Source organism: Colletes gigas, unplaced genomic scaffold (genome assembly GCF_013123115.1).
Source record: "Colletes gigas isolate AHSC1104 unplaced genomic scaffold, ASM1312311v1 Colletes_gigas_Sc00012, whole genome shotgun sequence".
Taxonomy (NCBI): domain Eukaryota; kingdom Metazoa; phylum Arthropoda; class Insecta; order Hymenoptera; family Colletidae; genus Colletes; species Colletes gigas.
The window spans coordinates 2,572,989-2,591,055 of record NW_025106641.1 but is presented as its reverse complement, the minus strand read 5'-3'; the positions used below and the strand labels follow the sequence as shown (position 1 = coordinate 2,591,055).

General features: G+C 37.8%; 3 protein-coding genes across 11 annotated transcripts in view; 1 reads left to right on the top strand and 2 right to left on the bottom strand.

Annotated features, from left to right (window-relative positions):
- Positions 1–18,067, bottom strand: part of LOC122399088 (JNK1/MAPK8-associated membrane protein) — a 760,891-nt gene that overhangs the window by 27,836 nt on the left and 714,988 nt on the right. The gene's annotated exons all lie outside the window — the stretch shown is intronic.
- Positions 1,160–16,083, bottom strand: LOC122399070 (F-box only protein 11). 6 transcript variants are annotated; one of them, XR_006259244.1, is made up of 10 exons: positions 15,846–16,083; positions 14,579–14,926; positions 13,706–14,494; positions 12,768–13,620; positions 12,479–12,699; positions 12,189–12,407; positions 11,894–12,101; positions 11,430–11,607; positions 5,766–5,912; positions 1,160–5,590 (listed from the first exon to the last, which is right to left on the bottom strand). XR_006259244.1 is itself a non-coding variant. In XM_043399443.1 (9 exons), the coding sequence occupies exons 1-8, from the start codon at positions 15,940–15,942 to the stop codon at positions 11,478–11,480; spliced, it is 2,865 nt and encodes a 954-aa protein (XP_043255378.1). In that variant the 5' UTR covers positions 15,943–16,083; the 3' UTR covers positions 1,160–5,912; positions 11,430–11,477. The 6 variants fall into 6 exon arrangements, 5 of the variants coding, with proteins under 5 accessions (XP_043255378.1, XP_043255379.1, XP_043255383.1 ...); XM_043399443.1 differs by having other exon boundaries at positions 1,160–5,912; XM_043399444.1 differs by lacking the exon at positions 5,766–5,912.
- LOC122399087 (CAAX prenyl protease 2) lies at positions 16,083–17,997 on the top strand. 3 transcript variants are annotated; one of them, XM_043399480.1, is made up of 6 exons: positions 16,083–16,351; positions 16,787–16,892; positions 16,958–17,096; positions 17,174–17,410; positions 17,486–17,548; positions 17,620–17,997. In XM_043399480.1, the coding sequence occupies exons 1-6, from the start codon at positions 16,083–16,085 to the stop codon at positions 17,832–17,834; spliced, it is 1,029 nt and encodes a 342-aa protein (XP_043255415.1). In that variant the 3' UTR covers positions 17,835–17,997. The 3 variants fall into 3 exon arrangements, with proteins under 3 accessions (XP_043255415.1, XP_043255414.1, XP_043255416.1); XM_043399479.1 differs by having other exon boundaries at positions 17,159–17,410; XM_043399481.1 differs by having other exon boundaries at positions 16,246–16,355; positions 17,159–17,410.

The window sequence follows — 18,067 nt, the reverse complement described above, 5'->3', positions numbered from 1 at the left end:
TTCGTTCCTTGCTCGTTTCTCGTTCTTTCGTCGAAGCCTCGACAGCTTCCGTTCGATCTTGCCGAAGGTGTTCAACGCATACATAGACATACACACAGAGAGCGCGCGCGCACACTCACGCCCGCTCGCTCGTACACACAGGTACACGTACGTACACGCGCGCACACATATGCACGCACATATGCACGCACACAGGGCCCGCAGAGAGACCGAGAAACCGCTTCACTGGATCACCTTCCCGCGAGCACTGCTCTCGCAGCACTTTACTCTTCGGGTCAGGTCGCCAGGAACGTTCCTCCTGTGTTTCGTACAACACGACACTCCCCTCGACATTTGGAGGGCCGTGGGAGCGAGTAAAGCCCAACGGAGAACTAGCCAGAGCGTACGTTTCACGCGAGAACCGCGCTGCCTGGAACGGACACGCTTCTGTAGGCGTCGCTAACCCGACGACCACGACCACGATGAGCTCCGATCGATTTTCGCCAAGTCAGTTTGATCTCCCTTCGTGTTTCGACGTTCTCGATTCCCGGCACGATATATAGGCCTCCAGCGGCGACAACACCGTGCTCGGCTCCGCGCAATCCACACACACGCCAACACACCAACCACCCCTTCTCGATTTACTCTTCTCCGCTCGGTGCTATTCACTGTTAGGGGTTGCGAGACGCACGCTATCGGGTTGATCGAGAACCTTTGCGCAGTTTTTCCCTAGTTTACTCTTACGGTAATCCAACGTACGGTCCCCCGCCGATGATCTTCCTTTCGAATTTAATCTAATTTCGAAAATATCCAGAGCCAATGCATTTCGATTCACCCTTCATCCCTTCGTGCTCGACGTTTTCTCCACTTTACCGGCGCGGCGAAAAAATTATTTTCTATCGGCGAACGAAAACTGTTATTATATCGATTTCGGTTCTCAAAATAGTGTTGTAGCTGTTCGTGGAATAAACTGTTTTTTTTTTTTTCGATACTATATCGGTTACGGTTACGGAACTGCAGTTTTCAGTTGCACATTAAACTTTCTTTCCGCCCAGGGTATGATTTCAAATATCTTCGATACAACTCCTCAGGATCGTATATGGTAAAATCACAAACTCTCTCCTGTTAATAATGACAGTATATTTGAAATAGTAATGTTTACAACATACAATTGCGACGTTACTACAGTTTTTTTTTTTTCTTATTTTTCGTTTAAGGTAATTGATAATGTCTCGCAAAGGTCACACGCACCACCACGTTCGATCCATCCTTGGCCATGTATTACAGTGTTTTTACCCTTTCTCTCCCTCTCTCGCGCTCTACCTCTCACTCTCCTTCGCTTTTAAAATGCACGGATTTTTGCGAGCCGGGATCACGGACTAATCGCATACTAACGCGTTGAAAAATAAACGTGGCGAAATGTACAGTAATGGATGTCCGGAGGCTGCAGTTTCTTTTTACTTTGTATCCTTTCGGGTGGATGAAGGTAGTCTGTCTGGGGGGGGTGGGGGGTAGTTATAACCGAGCAACAGGACCGGAAATTAATTTTATAGTATATTGTCATATTGGTGTGTCTGTAAGTTCTAAAACGTTCTTCGAGATGGGCGAAACCGGCCCACCGGAAATCTCGAGTCGCACGGACTACGTAAACTTCCTCTCTCCTTCCTCGTGATCTTTAGCTGATTGTTGTTCTTCTTTTTCCCCACGTCTTGCGTTCGCTTTAACAATAATCGTTAAGAACGCAACTTAGCCGCCACCATTCGAACCACGTTCTGGTTCAACTTAATTTTTCGTTTTGTTTTTCCTTGGCAACGACTACGAGTCTCCCTCCTATATTAAACGTACTGTGACCTATGGACTATGGCACTTGGTGCAACTAGTTCGGATTTTCTTGGATACTGCTTACACGTGTAAGGTACTTAATTATTATCGTTATTTATATATATATATATATATATATATATGTATATATATATATATTTATATGTATATGTATATATATATATGTATATATATGACACATGGTAATTCGTGCGTTTTATTATGATACATGCGTGCGTAAGGCGATACAGTCAATTTACTTTCGCGGTTCTTGCGTCGCGGCAAACTCGCCGATCGGTACACGACATATCCTCGAACATTTCGTTCAAGAGACGATGATTGCACGAAATCCTCCAGGAAGCCTTCAGACTTTCAGTTTCTATGTCATTCTCGAGAGAAAATCGTCTTGGATAATGAACCGATCCTGGTGATTAATTTTCTGTATAGTTTCCTTGTATGTTTGACAATGAGAAAAGGTATCACGATTGACTAAAGTTTGGAAATTCTTGAATAAGCAGACGTTCTTTAGGCGTAAGAGTCGCGACGAGTTCCTTTCGTTTCCCGCGATCAGCATCGAAAGTTTACCGATTATTTTGTTCGGCGGGGTGCGTTGCTTCCCTTCGATTGGCCGTTTATAAAGCTCCTATGAAAATAAACTTGGCTGCATCGCCTCGGATAGAACGTTGATCGATATCAGTTCCTTGTATTCGGCTTACGGGCTACGGTCTATTATACATTTTAATAATACAGTTGTCGTCGCCGCGCGAGCATTACTGTACGCGGAAAGAAGACCGTGCAGGTGCGAGTTAATATTTTTCCTTAAATTATCGTGCACGCGAGTTCTACTTCTCTTTCTTGTATCGAGAATCCTTTCGCCGCTCTGCTTTTTCTCGTCGCATCGTTCGACCGCCGCCGGGTCTCGCCTAAGAATTTAACAGTCTATACAGTCCGTCGTTTTCGCCTAAAAAAAAAAAAAAAAGAAAGTACGATTTTCCCCTATCTATAGGCCATTTGTTGTATCTTCGCCCGAAAATTATACCATTTGTTTGTTTTGTATTTTTTTTTGTGCGAAAGAACAAAAATCCCGCTCTCAATTCCAATGCAGATGTTTTCCACGCGTTTCGAGTTTCCCGTTGTTTCGCGAACGGACGGCCGTTCCAATACCGATTTCTTCAGTTTCCGTCTCCTTGCTCGCGAAAAGAAAGCGAGAAATAAACGGACAGACCCGTTCGCATTAATATTATACTTGCTGCATGCATGTCGTGCTATTAACTCCGGCCTAAATGCACATCGGCGCCGCGCGGAATGGGATTGCTTCGCTCGACCTCGATTGATACTCGTCCTGCATCCATTCTCGAGGCGTACCAATGATTCCAATCGCTGCTCTCCCTTTACTTGACGTCGCGACGACGCTATTTAGTCTTACATATCTATGTGACGCGAATGACGTGAAAAAAATTAGTTTTAAATTTAGTTTTCATACAAAAGTCGCGTCGATTATTCGTTCTTTCTTTCGTGTTTTGTTATACTTTTGGTTGCTGTTAATTCTCGTCGTCGTTTATTTATTTCGACGTTCGCATTCGTTCGTTCTATATAATGTAAAGCGTGGAAATCGAGCTTACTTCGCTAAGAAAAGGAAATCGTCTGAACGCTTTCTTGTCTATTTAGAAAAGTATCTCTTAAGGAGCAGAAATCCTTGCCCGTGTACCTATAATATCGTTTCGAACGATATATCGTTATAATTAGATGAGATATTTACGAGCGACGTATTTACAGAGTTAACTTATTGTACATTTTCACGATCGACGTTCTCGTGAAAAATAGATGTTCTCTTCTCTTTCTCCCTACAGTAGCATCTGTCCACTTTCTCCTTATCGATATACCCTTTATACTAACACCGTACCGTGTCGTTTCTTCTTCTTTTTTTTTTCTTCTCTTTTTATTTCGCGCGATCGATTATTGTAATACGCAGATCACGAGTCCGTCGCATCGGTACCGTACCGCACGTGCGTAAGACACTATTATCAGTTTATCGACAAACGCTCGGATCAATGAATACCTTCGTTCTGTACGGAAGCACTAAATGCTCTCTGCATCGAAACGCGTGATTGCTTAGGTTCAGGCAAATAGTAGACCCGAGGATACAAACACGACAAACTTATCGGATCGACTTTTTAAAACTCCCGACGAATGGTCGTATCCGCGTAATCGTCTTCTATAGCGTGATTTGCTCGTTGATCGATTCGAAAGAAATCTCGACGTTTAAACGTTCCACCAATGTTCATACACAGGGTGTCTCACCAAAAATGTTTCCACCAATTGGGACGATACAACAAATATTCGATATACAATTTAAATTTTATCGAGAGATTAATTTTATGAAACTTAAAATTAGAGATAAGTCTGTTATTATATTATATAGATAGAAAACATTCAGCATGGAACTATAAATTATTATTTAAAAATTAACAATTCTAGTTTTTTAGATCGTTTAATTATTCAAGAGACTATGTATAAACACTAGGTTATTGGTGCTACGTTTAAGCAAAGACATTTCTTTCGTGTCCACTGACGAGCGAATCACCCTATATCATATGAAAATACAATGTAAGGCGGCGTTTATGTTTTCATTCGCGGAATCGCAAACTCAACTGCTCGGTTTTCTCTCTTAAACCTTCCATCGGGTGCAACATACGCCTGAAACGTAATTGTTGTGAACGTTTATTCTACATAGTGTTTCAGAAAATGTGCACGCAAAAATAACAAAAAAAGTTCATACTTTTAACAGCACCCTTTACTAATATGTGCATATGATCGGCAATTTACAGATAACGGTAATACATTTTTACCCTTAAGCGTCAGTATCGAGAATAAGAACTTTTTTTTACACGAGCTAGCGTAAGAGTTTTCGACGGAGGACGTTGTTTCGTCGTTCGTAAGGTTGGCTTCGCGTGAAAGAACCCTTACTCTCAATGTTCTGTCTAATGGAATCTTAACTCTTGACAGTAAAACTCCGATGAACCCTAGGCGTCAGGTTGATTCCGAGTCTGTGACAATTTAAAGGACATTTGATCGCTGTTATTACTATTTCTCAGACTCGTTTTACTTCGCGGATAACAGTGAGAGTAAGTGCGATACAATTAACACATTGAGTGACGGAATATTTTGATGAAATGTAACTTGGATAATTGTTAGTAACTTCAATGTTTGCCATTTGTTCACCGGCATGTCACAAGCCAGCCAACGTGTTAAAAAGCTTACAACAAACGAACCTTAATACTTGGAAATTTTTGAACAATGTCATCGGCATTAGAAATTCTACCAAATAACAAGTATTCTATTAAACCGTCGAATATATCTATTTGTTGCCGCTATAATTTGTGTCCCTAGTCACAAGGCAGGCTTAATATCCTGTGGCAATCCGACTACTGTAATTAGAAAACGACTTTAGACACGACGAACGCTTACGTGAATTTCTCTTGTTACTTCTATACGCTAAATTCGCTCTTGAAGTTGTGCCCACATTTTATGAAACATACCTATACGAGTATGGAACGGCTAAATGTTTGTTTCGTCGCGCAGGCTCTTAACAATTTTAATACATATGTTTGTTAAGACTTTTTTTTTACTTGTTCGGCTAAGTACAACGAGTACCAAAAGCTTGCAACTTTTATTTTTTAACGCTCCTGCATGTTTTCCATCAGATATTCGTTACAAGCATTGTAATAGATTTAAATGTCTTCTCGTTGTCGATCAATGCCTCGTCCACCTTGTAAACACTGTGCACTTTCTATAACAAATAATGCGGTGAATAGATACACGTTGGAATCTTAATCGGTTCGATAAAATCGAATGTGATTCACGGTGAAAGAATAGCGACACGATGCACCCGATGGAAGCTCGACAAACAATATACCATTTAAGAAAACTGCGTACTTTACAATAATTGTTTAACGTATAATTACTTGAGCTGCTCGAAAGGTGAACTCCTGTAAACTTCATGAGAAATATTGATAATGATTGCGCATACACGCTGTCGCTCGAAAGTCTGGGCCGCCCAGTTTCCTTACTGACTATTCGTACTGCGTGCGATTCAATGTTCTGGACAAACTCTGTAGGCATTAATTAACGAAAAAAAGAGTAAGAGGAGTTGTCGTAGACACCAGACCTTAACGATCGATAACAGTGTTGAGCCAAAAGTTAATTAGAATAACGAATGAATTAACTAGCGCAATTTATGAATGACAAATGAATCAAAATTATTCATTATTTTTTTTGTGTTAATGGGCATTAAATGTTTCATTTGCATCAAAGAAAACATAATTTATTGCAATGAACTTAAAAATAATTCAAAATAAATGTACCTTCATTGGGCGACAACAAACAAATGTTTGCATTGAAAATCTGTAATAAGGGCAAAAGTAAAATGCAGCTATATCATATCATAATTAATGTAAACAATAAAAAAGACTTCTCGTACGAATAATAAATAAACAAATAACGCCCAACACTGATCGATAACACATACAGGACATAACGGAACAAAGACACGCGAAAACGTACGCCAAAAATAAAAAATTATCTAACAGCAGCTGCTCCGAGACCATAAGGACAACTTAAACTGCTAAAAATTTTGTCAAATTGTCATCGTGAGACGAGAAGCAATGTTTGATAAGTATAGAGTCACGAAGATTTAAACATTCGTAATAAATAATAATACTTAGTACCTACGTACGCGTAATACAATTATACACAATTCAAGCATTCGACTAATTCGAAATTTCTGAATTTCTTTAAGACATAACTAAATTTGAAATTGTAAAAGATACCTAGGATTTTTTTCGTTATAATTTGATTTACATTTGCCATGAAATCATACTTCGGATCAATGGTTTTCTATAATTTCGAATTTAAATGTCATTCACGTACGAATAACGTTGTTCCTTCAATGAATTTAAATTCAAACTGCATTTTATACATGGATGACGTAGCAATCATAGCGTCGACACGAATGATGCCAGACTTTTGAACGGTAGCGTACACGTTCTTGCATATATCTGTTAGATACCGTTTTATGTATACTAGAGTTTTTAGGTTTACGCTTTAAGGCCATGGCATTGTAATCTTCCTCTGTTTTAAAAGGAAATCAGTCTACGAAAACAAATAAAACCGAGTGTCGGATTATTAGTTCGCAAAAATTGTGTTTCTCCGCTTATTTACAATTAGTATAGTCTTAATCGTACGTTTCCATCTGTGAACAAGCATACCAATACATCGTATACCTACGGAGCACGATACAGTTAACAAATTTCTAAACGTGTTCTGCGACATTGCACAAACCGATACGAACATATCAATTATTTTTGCCGTACATAAGCGTAGCAAAATTCAAAAAGAAACGGTGAATCTACAAGTTCATCGAGAGATCGAAATTTTATAGGAATTATTGAATTAACCAGTTCGCACTTAATACTATCGAAACAGCGTTTCTTCATCGCGAAGAATTGAATTCCATTTGCGTTTGTGCAACGAGAATCGATCGCAGCGTAGGAATATTACGCTCATCATATTACAGCGATACACCAATAAGGATACAAAAAAAATAAAAAATAAATGTTACAATTTGTAATATATATATTTTTTAATAATAGTATAATCAATATATATATATATATATATATATATACACACATACATACATACATACATATATATATGTATATATATATAAATGGGCAAATTAATATGTACAGAATACGTTGTGGTATTAGTTTTTGCGGGTTCGTATTTCTTCTTCGTGTGCACGGTCGATTTTTTGTTTGTTAAATAATTAAACCCTTTTGTCTACCTATCTATGTTCCGCCGCAAAAACAAAACCGAATGAACTATGGCAACTAACGTAATAATGGCAAGTATTTGCTGACGAAAAGCAGAGTGAAACGCGTCTTTTTTTTTGGCGAATAGAGTACACATAGAATGAAACGGTGAGAAGAAAAGAGTGTTCCTATTTAAAATCAGGAGAAAAGAAAATTAATATTGGACTTAACAAAACTCATAATAATTTGAAAAGAAGAAAAAACGAATACACCAAAGACACTGTATAATAACGAACGAACGAAGCGAAACTCTAAAACATAATACAAATTGTAACATAATTAAATAAATGGAAACATCGTATTCTTTCTGCAGTGTACGACAACTTCAATGTATATCATGTGCGATTGTGAAGATCAAATATTCAAATGGTGGTCCAATATAATTCACGATCACTGATCGTTACTCCTTTGTAAACGAAAATTACAGAAAGATTTTGCAGTGCTGAAAACACCTCGTCGTATACGCGTGCACAATCGACACATATTTGCTTCGACTTGAAACTTTACGATATTTTGATGTTCTCCGGACAAACACTTTCTATTTTGTTGTGAACGAAGCTTATCCACAGAATGTATCGGTCAATTTTACACGGGAATTTGCAAATGTACCAATAATTATTTGGGGGGGGGAACAGAAAGAGAAACATTAGAATCGTGCCGCAGCCGACTCGTCGCCTCTTTTTTTTTCTCCTGTCCGGAAGTTTCACATTCGTGCAAAAGCTTACATTCGTTTCGTGCTATTTCTATGCACCTAGAGAAGCTGACTTGTCACAAGTTCGCCAAACTTGGGAGGCATTTGTTCGAGCAAACTGAATGGAAGCCACCAGAGAAAGTTATGATACGTAAGACTGTAAAATCACCGTTTTAGTCTAATGCGGCGGCTGCTGCGCAAGACAATGTTCGTTATAAGAATTATTCAACATGCTTTGAAACTATTAGAGGACAGAAATCACAGAAAAACGTTCGGTTCCTCCTTCAGCTTCGAAATATCGGCGAGTCTCGGCTTTGAAATATGTTTGAAAGAACCAAAAAAGAAAAAAAGAAAAAAAAAAAACCCAGGACGTAGAAAAGGTTGCAAAATCGTTCATCTTATAATTTCATTTTCTGTTAATACAATAAACATATTTAACAGTTCGTAAATAATAGTATAAAAAAAAAAAGACAAAACGATCGACAAATAAATTTTGCTAATTATAGTTACAACATAGAGAGCACGTAAATAAAATTTACTGTGGTTTTCCGCTCGATAACTTTCAGTTATCGTTTTCATTTTTTCCTCTCATTGTTTAGCGAGAAAATTTTTTCTGTAGTTCCTCTACTCCAAGTTTCAAAAAAAGGAAAAAAAAAAACGATGGGTGAATTGTTCTTCCTAACAAAAAAACAGAGCGTAAAGAGTATCACTTGAGAACGTAAAAATGTTTGCATTCCTATATGCATGCACGAGAAATGCCGTTGACGTACATCTTTATTGTTTTCAGTATGCATATAACGTATTGAATACGTTATATATAATTATACCGCGTATAATGACACTACGATGCAAAATATTACGAACCTTCGGTCGGTAGATTCAAAGGCAATTCTTGTGCATCATTACCCATTCTACCGAATGACATACAAAACATATCTACACATACAATTAATGAATGCGAAAGAGAGATTTTTTTTTGTTCGTAAAATTTTGTCGCGTAAACAAAATTTTATCGTATAATGCGATTTCGATACTTTTGTCTACTTATTTTTATACTCATCGTTTGCGTAAGTGAATGCGAGTCGCGTCTAAAATTATCGCTAACAGGCGCTTTTCTTTTCATAACAAGAGCGACACCGCTCTATAAGATACACAATTATAATAATATGATTAGATTTTACTGCTAACGTAATATTAAAAAAATTGTATTACTTTAAAAATTGGAGATTACTTTTTTTTTTTTTTAAACTGTTCCTTGGACAGTATATATTGTTTCCTTCGTTTTCCTTCTTTTTTACCTTAAACTTTTGTTTGTTTTCCTTTTATTTCTCACTGGTATAACACCAACATACATATCATGTAAATTCCTTTTAAATTTACTTTACACATTTCTTTTACTCTGTCTTATTTATTATGCACTTTTCCCCTTGGGCAATTTAGGGCCATCACTATTCACAATGCAGGTAGTAGAATTGAAGAATTGTATACATGTAGTACAAGGTACATTTACATAAAAACAATTATTAGAATCGCATAGATGTTTCTGTTCCATTTTGATTATATCCAGTTGTGAATTTTACAATATCACATTTTTTAGACATCTGTTTCAGTATGTCATTGCGGGTCTTCGTTTCGCACGTTTGTATTTTCACCTTCGAAAATTTGTACCACGATCCGACATGTTTATTACAGAAGTTGTGCTTGTTTTATTGTTCGATTGCCGCCGTTCCTGCTGGATTATCCATTCTATCTGTTTCGAGGATGAACATGTTCGGTTTTTTTTTAATAATTCCATCGATGTGAACGCGCAATGTGCATTGCAATTACGAGTGCACAATTTTGCAACATACTTCCTCGCATGCCGTACGGTGTTGAAGCTTCTGTTTGCGTAACGAGCAGCAATTTATTTAACGTTGTTGTCCATTCTGCATTTATTTAATACGATATACACAATTTACATCTGCGGTGTTGTGTTTTATCGTCAACTTAAAAATGTTTCTATCTTTTTAATCAATGTCATTGCATTGCACTAATGTATTTTCTTTTTTAATTCTTTGTTTAACAACAGTTCATTTTGCTTATTAAAGTGTCACGATGTTCACTTGCCTGTTTTATTCGACGTATACACATGCGTTACTTTAATTTCCATTTTTTTTCACACAGATTCACTGCACTTGTTTTTTTTTTTGCTTTACATATGAATTTAAAAATTAGGTAAACTTAATGAAAACGAAACTCACGCGGGAAGTTTATTACGCGTTGTTCGATCGATTAACGATTATCGCGTGGTTTTGTTTTGTTACACGTTTATTTAATTATTAGATTATGTTTATATTCGAAATTCATTTTGTCACCTGTTGAATCTTGTTCGTCGCTTTTTCGTTGCAGAGTTCTTTATTATATAATCACGGAGAAAATTCGAGTCTTAATCTTAGCAAAACTGCCTTCGACGAACAAATTTTAATCAAGAAAACAGCTTTCTTAACAATTTTTCCTTCTTCCCGATAATACTTGCGTTACATGGGATATATCTCGATCTTCGTTTATTGATTCTTGGTATCTGGGCAAACACGAACATGAATAACGAATATCCGTATGCATTAAAGTATATATCAATATAGAATACTAATTTATTAATAAAAAATATACTATCTCTTCGCGATGATGATGATGACGGTGGCGATAATGATACTGATGAGTACGAGGACAACGATGTCGATGACACGATTCGATAATACTTTCGTTTACAAAGTTATGAACGCGTCACCGCAACGACAAAAATGATCGTGATAAATTTGACCACCGCGATGAAGATGACGATGAATAATAATGCGGTGAATGGTCATATAACCATAACGATAATGATATTAATAATGATGATAATGATGATGATGACGATGACGACGATGACGATAATAATGAAATTGCCGTTCATTGGAATATGTTAACAATAACGATAGCTTTAAAAAAAATAACAATCACAATGGGGACGCGAAAGAACAAGTGTCATAATAAAGAACTCAGCAACAAATTATTCCTTGTTTGCAAAGTGTTGGACTTACAGGCTGTTTCAATGTCGTTTGATTGTTTTATTTAGTTTAGGTTAGTTCCTAGTTGACCATAAGTGTATGCGACTCCATTGGTGCTGCACTATCATACAACGTGTCTGTATCTTGTGTAGGTTCACCCTGAAGTTGACACTGATTACTTAATGTTCCAGCACCACAGTCACAAAAGAATCTGGGGAAATAAATCAAGTACACACCCGTTACGCGTATTACGATGACATCGATTAAACGATTTACTATATACATTCAAAATTTGACAAATTTTGTTGCATGACAAAAAGATAACGAATCAAAATTGGTGTCAAGATATAACCCCCATGAGTTCGAGATTTCAAAGTTCAAAGAAATTATATGCTTTGAAGTTTCACTGAAAAACTAACCTAACATTTACTTTATAATATGATGGCGCGTTTAAGAAATTTCATCCGGTTTACCGTTAAATTATTAATAATATTTACCGATCGTGTCTGATGAATTCTACATCGTGTCCTGCATGACAGGTTTTTATACAGTTAACACAAATTGCGTTACGGTCTGTCGTATTACATGTCTGGCAGCGATAGAAATCGTGCATAGGGAACGAGGTGTACGACGAAATTTTGTATAAACATTGACCATTTCCAACTGCTTTTTCGACCGCATCTTGGTTATTAAATATTTTATTGCCTGAGAAATTAAACATCGAAAGTTATTTGTTCAATCATCTCTTACGTGCGTATATTATTTTTAAAAAAAATATAGCAGAAAAATAACCTCTAGTCGTTGGTTGAACACCGCTCGCTAAGCATAGACCACCAAATCTATTATTGAAAATTTGATTAAATTCTAGCGTAGCAGTTGCGTTGTTTGTTATTTCAACGCCGGCTGCCAATCCATCGAAAATTCGATTTCTCCTCAGGACTGGATGAGATTGCGTAGAAATAAGCACTCCCGCTTGAGCGTTACGAAATATATCATTTTCTTCCAAAACGCCTAAATCGAACAAAAAATAGACAATTGTTTGGGCTGTGAAGGTTTTATCAAAGATACAAAATAAAACTCACCTTTTCCGCCATTAAATATACAAATTCCACCGTCTCGCCCGTCAAAAATTTTGTTTCTTTTTAACGTAGGGTTACTATCAGTTTTAATCCAAACTCCCGCCATCGCGTTATCAAAAATCTCATTTTGTTCAAGTAAACCTAATCCGCTATTATACACAAGAACGCCACCGTTTTGTCCGCCCCATATTTTATTTCCACGTATCACTGGATTGCTTCCAGTCCTAATATCGTGAAATACAATTAACGTAAATGGCGAAGGTGCAATAGTGTTTGTCAAAGAATACGTTACCTTATTTGTACTCCCGAATACAAATGATTGAAAATATCATTGTCTTCTAGTTTACCGTGTCCATTATCATAAAAATAAACTCCGACTTGTTTACCGCTATGAATACGATTCCTTCTTAAAACTGGTGTCGATCCTGTGGTTATCCAAACACCTGCTAAAGTGTTGGCATATACTTCGTTCTCTTCGATTAAACCCTGACCTTTTTCATGTACGTATATACCACCATGTTGGCCGTGATGTATTTTGTTATGTCTAACTATAGGATCTGAATTCGTTCTGATTTGTATGCCGGCTAAAGCATTACCATAAATATTATTATGTTCTATCAAGCCTCTTCCCTCTCCGAATATATATACTCCTCCCTGATGACCATTGTAAATTTCGTTCCTACGAATTGTCGGATTTGAATTAGATGTGATCCAAACGCCGGCAAAATTATTCGAGTGAATCTTGTTGTCAATAAATTGACCTAAACCGTTTTCGTGGACGTAAATTCCGCCTGTTTGACCATGATGGATTTCACAATGTACAACCGTTGGATTAGCACCAGCCTTTACTTCGAAACCTGCTATTCGATTATTATGAATATCGTTAGCCTCGAAATATCCGAGGCCGTTATCAAATGTGAATATTCCAACATCTCTTCCGTGATGAATATGATTCCTCCGCATTATCGGGTTTGCAAAATTCTTCACCCAAATTCCAGCTAATGCGTTTCTGGAGATTTCATTGTCTTCGTAAGTTCCTTGTGCATAGTCGGTGACATAAAGTCCAACGTTTTCGCAATCCGATATGTCACAATTCTTTACCACAGGATTTGCTCCTACGCCCGATACACAAACAGCTGCTCCGACTGTAAAATTAAAAAATTAACGGTAACTCGACAGATCGTTGAATGAACGATCGATCGAACATAAAGTAATAAAGTAATTATTTACCAACGCTGGAACTCCTAATAATACAATGATCGACGGTGGGACTGCAGTTCTCACCAACTTCTAAACAATAATGTTTATGGTGCGGGACTGTACTAGTAACGTCGGGTGTAAATTTTAACGTAAGATGGCCAGCGTAAGCTCGTTTCGCTCCTTCTACAAACATAACTGTAGATTCACTTTCTCGTTCTAATATAACAGATTCCGCCACATTTCCAGGTGCTGCACCGATTAACGCGACGTCGCTGTCGATCACCAGAAATTCACCTCTATAGATTCCAGCGTGTAAGAAAACTAAATGTTGAGGTGCTTCTTCTGTTGACTGAGAATTGCTACCACAACAATTCCCTTGACCACTCGTGGTTGTGCTATTATTTGACGAGGAACTGCTATTGCTTCTATATTCGTCTACGTAATCTAACGCTCCCTGAACGGTATTAAAGTATGGCAAATTTCGTCCTTTGAACTTCAAACCTTGAAATCCTGGCCTAACGTGTACCCCCCTGTATAATTGTCTAAAGCTCTCTTTCCATGGATTTGGATAATCTGACTCGTCCGGGGATACGAATTCAAATTTACAAGGTGCAGGATTAAACAGTGGTAAGTCGTATTCGTAAACTTGCTGGTAGAGGGACTTCCATAGTTCAGTGTCGTTTGCAATCGCTTGAAAACGTTTGCAAACTTGCGAAACTCTACACAGATCTTGCTCCATTAGATAATTAAATATAGTAAGCAGCACTTCGTCCGGTAACTCATACTGAAGGTAATGCGCTGCAGTGTTTGTGTTTGTACCTGCAAAGTACCAAAAATATATTCTGAGATTTCTTATATAAAAGTAACAAGTATAACGAAATTTTATTATAAATATAAACGTACCATCTGTGGATAATGAACATGTCCGCCTGGGACGTTTTCTTGCTGGTAGGGAGGAAGAACCAAGAGTGGCACCAATACTACTGCCACCCGAGGGGGGTAAAGCAGAGCTGGTACCGGGAGCAGGATCTGGGTGAGGTGGACTTTTACGCCTTAAGTCGTACGGTGAAGAATGGGAATGCGACGGGGATGGTGAGGGTGCGGCAACACCAGATACACTGGGGGAAGATCCTCTTCCACCACTTCCACCCCCACCTCCACCACCTCCTCCACCTCCTCCTCCTCCACCACCAACTCCACCACCAGGAGGTATCTGATTTGATGCTGAACATGGCAAGTCGCATGGCTCGGCTGAGAGAACAAAAATCATATTACATGTAATTTCAAAGTTGATGTTAACAAGTACACATGGTGGTATCATGCTTTTTTTAAAAAAAAAGTAGGCAACAGAAAAAAATAGGGTAAATATTTGTTCTGATGTTTTTCTTATTATATGAAAATTGTAATTAAGATGTTAGAATTTGAAGACTATTTTAAAAGTTTGTAGGTTACAAAGGATACACTTGATAAATGACATTTAAACGTGTAGAAATAACAAAATTCAGTTTATTTTATGTATTCTATGCATCTATACAACGTTTTAATCAATTTAACACAGAATCTATAACAGGTAGAAGATGAAATTAAAAGAGGCTTCAAAAACCTTTTGCCTCAATATCGCGTGCAGATTATTTTCCGAAATCGCACAAGCATCTATCGTTATGCTTGTACAGCTGGACGTTTAATAAATCGGAATTATAAAAAAAAAAATGGGGGAAGTGGGGTGAGGAGTATAGACTTTGAGCCGACATTCCACCGTAAAAATTGACGATCGCGAAGTATACGCGATACCATGATCGATGTCCCTAAAAAAAGAAGGGTTGGTGCGGGAACAGCGAATGGTAGATTGATTTCGGAAAACGTCATTCTAGTCTCGGATTCATCGCGTTTTTTGACCGTCCCGAACTACGAGAAAATCATGCGAGAGAAGAGACGTGGGCAGTATACGGTTTGACGAAGTCTCTGTCCTGCTCTCTCTCTCTCTACGTCCGAATCGTAAACGAGAAACATGACTAACAGAGACGAAGGATGTCGGCATGTCGGTATGGACACACGGAATCGGCACAACGGGGTTAACCCCAGGGAATATCAAAGTAGGTGAAGGCAAAAGAAATGAGTTGAGAGACGACAGGTGAGCAGTGAACCGAGGGTCCGGATGCAGGGCTCTTACCCGAGGTGGTTCTCGAAGGCAGAGGAATCCTGTTCGCGCCTTTTCTCCGGGATCTCCGCACGTAATTGCGCGATGATGTGAACGAGGCGCTTGGCATTTTTAACGTGCTTCCCGACAAAATTATGCGAGAAACGGTAAAACAACTAAACACTAAACAATGGCGACACTTCCACCGAGCCCAGCGGCCATCTTCTCATTGACGGTAGGACTGCCGACTGGTGCCAGACCGCCAATCGGATGAATTTCTGCTCTTCCCCTCTTTCCTCGCCGACCACCCTCGTACCCTACCTAACGCGATCCTTTTCTCACTCACTGGCCTTCTACCCCCTTACACCGATCCCCTCTTCTGCAGTGGATCGCGACACAAGCAACCAACATCAGTATGGAGTTATGGAGACCGTGGACCGAAATACCGATTTGTTCTGCGTATCCGCGATTTTATCATGTCTCGGTCTCTCGGTGGTGTACGTCGCGAGCCTCTATGTATGGAGTTCCCCGTACAATAGGTAGGTACGTAATGCCGATCGGCGACGAACGGCAGTCACTTTTAAATGTCCATTTTCGTGCGACCGACTACACGCTCTCTCGGTTCTGCTAACGGTGAACCACAGGGAACTACGAACAAAGTGTAACTGTATTCACATCCCCCTGTGAACGTGAATACTACTCTTTCTCGAGTTTTCCCACTCACGCAATCGCTTTGTGGACAAGATCGACGCCACTAGCGCCTCTATCGGTTAATTCTTTACTTTCTGTTTCCTTCTCTAATTGGCGCCATATTTAAAACATTTTGAATTTTGTTATTTTAAGTTCCTATTAGAATTGCCTACCTTTTTACTAATTTCAATGAATGTAGATATAAAGTATTGATAAAACGAATCTCCTTTTGTAAAAAAATGGAAAAATCATTTGAGCTCTAGTAAAATTTCTTTTGATTGCAGAGAACATCCTACAGTAATAAAAAAAAGATTTTTTAGCGTTTTTATTATATCTCTTATATCTCCTGCTTCGTTGTACTTTGGAATGAACGACTCGGTCTTTCTGAAGGTAACTATTCATAATGAGATTATTATTTGTAAATTGAATCTTTTACTGTAATTTCTAATTTCTAGGCAACGATTTGGGAATTATTGGGTCTACGGTGGCCAGGTTTAATTCAAGCAATTGTGATACCATTATTATTAACAATGATACTGTTTCTAGGGCCATTAAGCGTACAAGGATTTAATGGGCTTTGGAGATTATACGCTGGTTAGTATTTCATGTGTTATCTGTATACATAGAATGTTCAAGACATTACTGTAGGAATGTAGGTCTGCCTCTTTTAGAGCCTATGTATTGGCTTGGAAGTATACAAACGTTAACATGGTGGAGGAATCAAGTAGTTGCACCTCTGTCCGAAGAGTGGACATTCAGGGCATGTATGTTACCATTGCTTTTGCAATGTTTTACACCGACTACTGCTATATTTGTATGCCCCTTATTTTTTGGGGTTGCTCACTTTCATCATGTAGTATATAGAGTAAAAACAGGCATGAAACTTAAACATGCACTATTTATATCTTGTGAGTATTATTTGCAAGTTTTATTCAATATAAGTTTATCTGTGAACATGTTATAACAACACGTTTATTACTAAGGTTTTCAATTTGCATACACGACATTGTTTGGAGCATATGCAGCTTTTCTTTTTGTTAAAACAGGTATAGTAACTATTGTTTTTTTTTCTTTTTAAACGTAAAACTATGCGTTAACGTTCCTTCCTAACTTGTAGGTCATATAGCAGCTCCATTTACAGCACATTCGTTTTGTAATCATATGGGATTTCCTGATCTATCCGAAGTTGTGGCATTTAAAGGTCCTTTAAAGAGAGTTGGATTGTTTTCTTTGTTTGTCATTGGACTAGTAGCTTGGTGTTTTCTGTTAACACCAATGACAAATCCGACGTTGTTCCATAATAATTTATTTTGGCATAAACATTTTATATGAAGTACGATTTATTTGCAATAATGTCTTCAAAATTATTTACAATTTTGATAACAAAATTAGACTAACTTGAAATTATTAACATCGTTTTAATAATTCATATTGCATGATTTTTTAAAAAAAAGAGTATATATTTTTAATGTAAAACTTAGATTATTAATCTTTCCGAGCGCTGAATTTTTTGACGATTTTTGAAAATACTAATGTTTCTAATATAAATAATTTTAGTTTTGTAT